This window comes from Camelina sativa, chromosome 11 (assembly GCF_000633955.1).
Source record: "Camelina sativa cultivar DH55 chromosome 11, Cs, whole genome shotgun sequence".
Taxonomy (NCBI): domain Eukaryota; kingdom Viridiplantae; phylum Streptophyta; class Magnoliopsida; order Brassicales; family Brassicaceae; genus Camelina; species Camelina sativa.
The window spans coordinates 28,506,390-28,516,185 of NC_025695.1; the positions used below are offsets into that span (position 1 = coordinate 28,506,390).

Below are 9,796 nucleotides of genomic sequence, written 5' to 3' on the forward strand. Positions count from 1 at the left end.
TTCAAATTTTTTTTTTTTTTTTTTTTTTTTTTTTTTTTTTTTTTTTTTTTTTGTTAATATGTGAATTTTCATTACTAAAACTTAATTGTAACGATTACAATAACTTGGCAAACAAAAGATAACCCATGCCCCAAAAAAAAATAAAAATAAAGGGAAATCTACCCGTATCCTGATACTTAACAATGGTACATTATATTAGCCTCAACCAGTCTTGAAGGAGATTCCTGAAATTTTTCCATGCCTCTTTGCAAGGATGGTATCGCGAATTTATCTGTCCAGGTGCTTGAAGAGGATATGTGCTGAAGTTGCTATGTTGTTGTGAAGTCGAGCATTCCTCTCAGTCCAGATAGTGTATAGAACCGCTTGAGCCACCAGACGCCTGAGATTTATCGAAGAAGTGGAGTCCTTCCTGTCTAGCCACGCTGAAAGAGCAGTCCAGGTGTGAAAGACAAAAGGCCTATATCCCAGTCTCTTCGTTACCTGTAACCACAAATCCTCACTCAGATTGCAACGAAGAAATAAATGTTCTCTGTTTTCCGGTTGCATACCACAGACGCAGCAAACTGTGTCTAATTCCATTCCCCATGAAGCAAGCCTAGTTCAGGTGGGTAGCCTGTCGAGATGCATCAGCCACATCATGAACGCGTGTCTTAGAATAGCCCCTTTGAAGCACACTTGTCTTGACCAACTTTGTGGATTCTGTCTTTGTCTCATGATTTCCCAGGTCTTCTTTGTGCTGAAGTGATCCAGCTCCTCAGATTCAATTTTCCAGGTATAACGATCCAGCTCACAGCTCAGTGTTGGAAGAGTTAGTGATGTCAGATGAATTTGCAGAAGTTCAGCTTGCGGTGATCTTGCAGGACGTAATTGCCACCCCTCGGATGTGCAGGCATGAGCCACAGACTCATGAACAGGAATGCCAGTTTGAGATGGGCCTGTAGTTCCCAGAAAATCTAAAAGGGGACCGAAGGGTGACCACCAATCAAACCAAAAACTTACCTTCCTGCCATTTCCCACTTTACATCGTAAGAATTGTAGAGCTAGGGGCCGCAATTGAAGGAGAGTTTTCCTGGTCCATGACGTTTGCTTCTTCGCATCAATTTGCCAGAAGACCCCATCTTTTATCTTGTTGTTCCGCATCCATTCTACCCACAGAGAATCCATGGCAGTTAGCAGTCTCCAGATAAGCTTAAGACAGAGGGTTTTGTTCCACTGAGCAAAGCATCAAAAACCTAGGCCTCCTTCCTCATGCGGTAAACACAGAGAATGCCATGCAACTTTAACAGCTGGTTTCTTAGTGATATCACCGCACCAAAGAAATCTGGAGCACATACTCTCAATGCTCTTGATGCAACCTTTTGGCAGTATAAACGCAGATGCCCAGAAGTTGACAATGCCATAGATAGCCGATGTAATCAGAGCTTTTCTCCCCGCGTAAGAAAGAGCACGGGCCAACCAAGAGGAAAACTTAGCTGAGATCTTGTCTAACAGAGGTCTGTAATCATAGATTCGAAGCTTTCTATGCGTCAGGGGAAGACCAAGGTAGCGAATAGGAAGTGAGCCGAGGTTGAAACCAAGTGTGCCAATGCGTGAGGTTTCATCCTGGTTCACTCCTGCTAAGAATAGATCTGTTTTATCTTTGTTCATGGATAAACCAGACAACAAAGAGAAATCTTGAAGCAATTCTGTAATGTTCTCGAGTGAAGCCATCCTGCCATAAAAAAATATCATTATATCATCCGCGAAGGCCAAGTGTGTTACCTGAGGAATCAACGCTTGGTGATGATGACCAATTGAGTTGTTGTTGTATTGTTTGTTCAACATCTGGGTTAGGACTTCCATTGCAAGGCTGAAAAGATAGGGGGATATAGAGTCTCCCTATCGCAAACCCTTGGCTCCCTTGAAATATCCACATCTTTCTCCGTTTATGGAGACCGAGAATGAGGTCGTAGTGATGCATTCGGTTATGAGCTTAACGAAGTGGTGGGGGAAACCCATCACCTTGAGGACGCAAAGAATGAAATCCCAGTTAACTGAATCAAAGGCCTTCTTTAAGTCCACCTTTAGCATGCCTCTCTCTGAGATATTTTTCTGATTATACCCTTGCACTAAATCCATGGCCAACAACACATTTTCAACAAGGAGTCTTCCCGGAATGAATGCAGATTGAGTGTTGGAGATGAGATCCGACAACACTGTGATATGTCTATATTTTGCATCTCATTATCATGCATTTGTCATACACTTAGCTAGGATAAATAGTCGTTTTGCATCATTTTAGAACCTTTTTTATACACTTTGCATGTTTAGGAAGTTTTTGCATCATCCTTGCATACATTGTGCATTTCAGAGTATTTCAGGTGTCTAGGAGACGTTGGAAACGCAGACGATCGAGCCACCTTCGAGTCAGTAATCGAGCCACTCTCAGACACGCAATCGAGCCACTCTCACCCAAGCAATCGAGCCACTTTCACTTGCTCAATCGAGCCACTGTCGCCCACTCCGACTCGATGCACATGTCAGGAAGACGTTCCGTCTTACACGCTTCAGGAGATTCCCAAACCAACGCTTCACCTTGTCGTTTTAAGTTTTAGGGATTTACATGTTTTTACTATAAATACGTTTGTTAAGTCTTTGCGGAGACATCTTATCTTTTATCTCGTTTTCTTTTTTAAAGTTTGACCTAGCCACCAAAAAACGCTCTAAGACTTGTAATCCAACATCTCCGAGTTTATTCAGTTTTTGCACTTGATTTCTTCTACAAAGTTGTTCTTCTCATTTCTATCTATCTATTATGCTTGGTTCAATGTTTTCTGTGTTTGCATCCTTGATAATGATTTTCGGATCTGAGTAGTGCGGTTGTTCTTGAGGATGGGATAGATTAGGTGGAGGATCTTAGGATGTAGAGTGTTTAAGCTTTGATTGTATGATTCCCTTCTGGACTAGAGTTAGAAATACTAGTTTCTCGATGAAATGTCTGACCAACTAGTGCTAGAGACTTACGTTCCTAGCCTAAGAGATTAGTTGTCTAGGATGTTTGTTGACGTGAATGAACTTGTTTTTCATGCCATGCTTGATCATGTTTCTCTAGCGAGAGCTAGGTTTGGAAGTGGTTGAGTTTGAGTAGCTTCTGTCAAGAGATTGGATTAGCTAAGAAGTGATGTTCATTGTTTAGGGATGGTTTGCTTGTGGCATGTTAAACACTTTGTAGACTAGGAGACTCCACCGACATCAATTACTCCCATCCTTAGGACCTCTTTCTTTCTGATTTTTATTACATTTTTGAGACTGTTTCGTTTCTTGCCTTTTAGTTCATGCTTAGACTCGTTTATGTTTTTATTCATTTTCGCTTCTTGTCATGCATTTTCGTTTCTAGTTCAGTGACTCAATTTTCGTTTTGTATCTTTCCCATTCTAGGATTGTTAGAAAAAAAAAACACTCTTTTTGAATTGGCTTAACTTGCGATATTTTGATTGCATCTCAATTGTTAGTAAAGTTTCCCAAATGGATTGACACCTTAAGTATTACAACTGCATAAGGTTAATTGAACCTGCTAGGATAGACACAAAAATCCTAGTATTACACTGTCTTGAGACTATTAGCCAGGAGCTTCGACACCACCTTGTAGACTGAGTTACAACAGGCAATAGGTCTAAACTCCGTCATTCTTGAGGCACTTGGCGTTTTAGGGATCAATGTCAGCAGAGTGGCATTCCATTGTTTGAGAATCTGTCCTCAGTGATAGAACTCCATAACCGCTGCTATCATGTCAGCTCCGACTGTGCCCCAATGAGCAGTAAAGAATTCTGCACTGTATCCATCTGGCCTCGGAGCTTTATTTTTTGGCAATGAAAAGAACCCTGACTTTATTTCCTCTAGTGTAAACGGACTGGAGAGAATCTGGAACGCGGACTCAAAGCATTGCTGACTAATAATATCTGCAATCACATCAATAGACGGTGCTTGAATTGGTCCTTTGCTACCGAGGAGGGTTCTGTAAAAGTCCATTGCTAGTTGTTGAATCCCAAGTTTCGACTCCACCATTTGATCATTGTCATTGAGCAAGAAAAGGATTTGATTTTGGCCTTGGTGAGACAACACAACTCTGTGAAAGAACTTCGAGTTCTTATCACCATTTTCCAGCCAGCAAATTCTGGATTTTTGTCTCAAATATGATTCCTCCGCTGCAGATAATATGCACCAATTCATATGAGCTTCTTTCTCTAGATGTGACGAGAGAGTAGAAGGAGAGGCCAATAGAGTTTGTTGACAAGTCTGAAGATTCTCAAAAGCTTCACGTGTCCTTTTTTCCAAAGCCGAGTAGTTGTCATGGCATAAGTCCTTAATTACCCTCTTCAAGGCCTTGAGCTTTTTAGATACCATGAGCATTTTTGAGCAATCAAAAGACAAAGCTTGCCACCATAGCTTGATTAAAGGCCCAAACTCCTCATTGCAGTTCAACAAAGCTAGAAATTTGAAGGGTTTCTGAATCTTTGGTTTACCAGTGTCTAGAAGACGCATGAAGGGCTGTGATCCGAGAAACCAGGTTCTCCAAAAACTCCTTTCATCGACTCATCGTTGATTAAGATTCTATCCAGCTTCTTCGAAATCGGATCTATGGCATGCTTGTTTGACCATGTGAAAGCATTACCGCAGAATGGAAGATCTGTGAGATGAGAATTTATTAGACATTGATTGAGATCTCGCATTCCTCTTGTTGGCATGTTTGTGCTGGGATTAGAGTGTTCCTCCGGGGATAGAATTTGGTTGAAGTCTCTTGTAACTAGCCATGGCCTGTTCGTGACAATGTTTGAATCTGCAAGTTGTTGCAGCTCTGACCATAAGGCCAATCTTTTCTCGCTGCTTATTGCAGAAGCGTAGACGATGGAGACCACCAAATCTTGAGTAACAAAAGGGAGGTTCACTAGACAGGTAATTATTTGAAGTGACTTAGATAAAATAGTAACCTTTACCGAAGGATGCCAAACCACCCATATCTTCCCAAGCTGTGAGAATTCATAATTATCCGCAAAAAACCACCCAGGAAGAGCGCGCGAGACTATATGATGCCTTCTCTGGGTGAACGTGGGTCTCTATAATCCCACCAAAACAAGGTTTATAAACCTTAACCCAATTCTGAAAACTTCTCCTCTTTACAGGATCATTTTGACCTCTTACATTACGACAAAAAATATTTATCAAGGGGATATTGGATTAGAGGATTGGAGGGCCTCCAGCCCTGGCTCGTATTTCCTTTTTTCTGCATTCTCTTAGAGATTACCCGTAGAAACCTATCTGCATCTTCTTCAGGGTTGTCATCATCTCCAGATATACTGTCAGGGTCAGAGTCAGCCTGATACAAACCTCCTCCATCCGCGGTTTGATACTAATTGTGAAATAATTTTACCGTTAGATCAATGCAGAGCTTTTCTACATCAAGATTCTGCTGGTAATTCACAGGTGCAGTAGGTGTTGGGTTCGTGAGAGGAACGTTGGTCGCCACCAAGGTAGATGCACCTCCTTGCTGCACAAAACAGTCTGGCTTTTTGCCAGCTTTTATCGGTTGCCAGGTTGCATTTTTTTGGTGAGGTCCCGATCGAGGCGCCGTAGAAGTGACTTCCACAATGGGAAGCTGACTCTGGATTGGTGCTTTACCATTCTTATTAGCTTGAGCAGAGCGTGGACATGCCTTAGAGGAATGTTTTACGGATCCACAAAAGCTACTGGTCGGCGGAGCTTTTGTACAGTGGGAGACTGTGTGGCCAACACTCTTACAGTGACTACACAATGAGGGCAGCCAGGGACTGGTGACAATAATTCTTTTGATCTTCCCAGATTCGAAACGAGCATTTATAGCCTCTGGTAGAGGCTTACGTGGATCAATGACCGTATACACTTTGGCAACCTCAATGTTGATAAGCTTCTCATTTTGTGGATGCAGACATACCGGATGCCCGAAAAGTCCAGCAATATGTTCCAATCCTTCCCTGTTGAAGAACTCCAATGGTACTCCATGAAACTCTAACCACACTGGGACCATGGATAGCTCTGGCTTCTTTGGAACGACATCCGGAGACCACTTTGCAACGAACATAGTTTGACCACCAACCTACCATAAAGCTTGAGTCAGAATCCTTCGTCTTGCAATCGGACAAGGCACCTTAAATAAAAACGAGTGACCTTCCATCTTTGATACAGTGATGTCTCTGCGTTGTCTGCTCTAGATGCCATTGAGAATGGCATGAACGGCTGCTCGATGAGGAGGTTCTTCATAAAATTAACCAAGGATGAAACTATCCCAAGATTTCTTGTTTTTCTCGATGACCGAATTAGGGATGGTAACACATACCTCACCTGATTCAAGCGTGAATGGAGTACCCTTCTTTTCCAACTGAACGGTGTCACCTTTTACCAAATCTCGCCAGGGGGACTTTGTCGTTGGCTCGGGAATGGCAGCATTAATCGAGGTTTTGGCTGGCATCACTGGAGGACTTTCTGAGACAGTTTCACTTTGGCCACAAGTGGGATTCACGGGTACGATAGCAGGTACATTAGTCGTAGTATTGGCATTTGCAGCTGCTTCCCCCAAATTTTCAGATCTAGGGTTTTCAGATCTAGGGTTTTCGATTGCTACTTCATCAGTCACCAGAGGGACTGATTTGCAGGAATCAGCTGGTTGGCTGAGATCCCAGGAGAGTCAGGCAACATTTTTGGCGATGTGGCAGACGACGCGGCACCAGCAATTTTGGTGAATCAGGCGGATTGCAGTTCACCGGCGACATGATTAATACATCTTTTGGGATACATCTTGATCAAACATATGTTATTAAAGACACCATCAGCCAAAGAAAGAGGCATGGCCGCATGGACAGCTGAATTCCTTTCCATAGTAGTTGCAGTTACATTTGTAACGATTGTCCTTCATTCTTGTGAAATGTTGCCATACATTTGATCTTGGGTTGAGAGTCTTTTGGATCTTAGACTCAGGCTGCTCAGACTCTGATCCGCTATTACGAGTCTGTTTCTTTTTGCTCCTTCGATTAGACTCGGGTGTTAGAACCTCTTCTTCTTCGTGTATATCTCTCTCGTCATCATCAAAATTTGGAGATGATGAATCCATCTGCAAATCATAAGTAAATCATTAGCAACTATAACCAAACAAATAGCTAAACAAATAGAGAGCTAAACAAACTTGAGTACACTAATGCATCATCAATAAAACACAAAACAATAGACAAAGAGAGAAGAGGGCTACGAAATGCTCAATAGGTGAAAACAAAAATAAGAAACGAATAGGACAGCAACAAAACACACCCTGGTAAGCTCACAATGATACCAATCACAAATCACACAATCTTATAAACTTTTCTTAAAAACCAAAAAAGCTTACTATTGTGGTCTACATAATTTACACATTGAATCAAAAGTAGATGAGCAAAGAAAAAGACACCAAAAGCTCTAGCAATAAAGATTGAACTAACAAAATGAGACAGTAAGTAGTAAACCTGGAAAACCAGTAGAGTCATGTAGAGTTGTAGACAAAAAAAGCCAGGTCCATTGAGAAAATTCGTAATCAAAAGAAGAAAACCAGTTCCTTTTCCTTATAGCTCATAAGTTTCTGATTTATACTAAGCTAGTTTCGTGAAACAAATCCAAGTCCATGCAAACAAAAGTGACAATGGACTTCCATACTTTTTTTTTCCTCGTCAATACACTCCAAAGACAGAGACAAAATAGTAAAATACTCATTCATCTCTGTTTCTCATATACATATCTACTACTCAGCCATTTCTCTTTCTCAAAATACAGATAATGGTTTCGATCTCAATATTTACAGTAACCGAGAGAGAAGAGCGAAACAAAGAGCGAAACAAAGGACACACCACAGCCAAAAAAACGATTCACGAAACCAAAACGATTCTAGCAAATTCCCATCTCTAAACCATGGCAACAAGAAAGATAAGACAATTTCTATTTGATTTACACACAAAAATACCAATCAAGAACCATCCGTACAAAGCTAAAACTCACAGTAAAATCTATCAAAATCGTTTCAGCTAATCGTTTCAGTTTTACAATTGAATTGAACAAAACGTTTCAGTTTTACAATCGTTTCAGATGAAGAGCCCAGTTTTACAATCGTTTCAGTTTCAGCTACAAAAACAAAATCCCAATTTTGAAGATGAAGAGAAAGAAGAAAAACCTTTGATTTCCTCCGTAAAGTTTCAGAAGGAAGAGAAGATGCGACAACCCTTTGATTTGGTGTATCTAGTTTGACGATTTGGGGATTATATATTTTTTTTAAGAGAGAAACCGCACTTTTTGTCTGCGAATGCAAAGAGAAAGAGTAATGTAAAACTAGGGATTTAGGGATTTAGTTCGAGTGATATATGTTCGGGTTAATCGGATTTTATTTCGGGTTTTGGATAATACTCGAACCTGATCGGGTATCCGAACTTAATATACATTACACCCGATCGGGTTTTACATACTTCCCGAACTCGAACCGAACCACCTACTTCGAGTTGGGTTCAGGTTCAGGTTTCGGATTCGGTTAATATGTCCAAGACTAAGACAAATATTCGTTGTACATTTTTCGTTAATTTGCTTAATTAATTTTAAATATATATATTTAAGCAATGCATACTATCTAAAAATTAATGGGACCAAATATTAATAACTCAATTGGTAAAAATTCTCATTAACAAAAGTCTGTAAATTGCCGGTACAAGTAACGTTTTAAAAAAGACTATATAAAATATTTTGATATATGACATGCGAATATATTTATTACGCTGATATTTAACAAAGTCTATAAATACGCTGTTAAGCTCAGAATCTCTTTATTATAAAAAAATAGACGGAAACATTTACATTATTTGAATATATTTACTAATTGTAATAGAAATTTGTCAGATTTAAGATTGGAATGGTTTATAAATGACACGAATCCCATAATGTAATGGATTTATGTATCTATAAATGTTACAATATTCGAAGACTATTTATTAATGCTCATAGTTCATCTTCTTCTTCTTTTTTTTTTAACTTATGTCTATATATTGCTTTTCTTGATGAGATAGATTGTACAGGTGTAGTTTCCTCTTATCATCTCAAATATTCTTGTAAGCTATAATAAAGATTAAAGCCTTTGTTTTATTTTGTTTTCTCGATTTTCCACAACATGATTTGTAGAAATATATCTGACTGGAATTATCGAGAAAACTGCCTTTTACAAGCATCAACTAAGTAATGAAGATTCCTACATTAATATATTAGGGGGGAAAACGCTATTAAGCCAAAATTTTAACCAACCAAACAAGACTAATGTGTAGACTAATTCCAAATTTTACGATTAACATATGAATATACAATGTGGTAACTTAACGTGTACTTCAACTAAATTCAATTTTATATCGATTAATCGAGCCAAACCACAGATTTTTTTACAAAGAAACAAAAACAACTTGATTTAATTTAATTCAAACACTAAAGAAGATAGTAAGTTGATTATTATTACTAAGCTAGTGAGTGACATATATATAGGGGGAACATGCCGCCCAATACTTGGATCTTTTTGAAACTTGAAGCTACTTTGTGTCTAAGTCATGATTAGTAATATTTATCTATTTGTATAATTGTTGTGTTTCAATAATTTATTATTATGGGCTAATAATTATGTCCATAGGATTTGAAATCACTTCACAATATTATGAATGAATGAATCCTCCTTGGAAGTGCTATTTTTTCAGTCCCTTTTTTTCCCTCCACGATGGAAAAAGAAACAATTTTAAAT

The 9,796-nt window shown here is 39.4% G+C and overlaps 1 protein-coding gene across 1 annotated transcript; it reads right to left on the bottom strand.

Annotated features, from left to right (window-relative positions):
- Positions 268 to 1,710, bottom strand: LOC104728445. Its single transcript, XM_010447419.1, has 3 exons — positions 1,233 to 1,710; positions 1,000 to 1,145; positions 268 to 480 (listed from the first exon to the last, which is right to left on the bottom strand). Exons 1-3 carry the CDS (start codon positions 1,708 to 1,710, stop codon positions 268 to 270), a joined length of 837 nt encoding a protein of 278 aa, XP_010445721.1.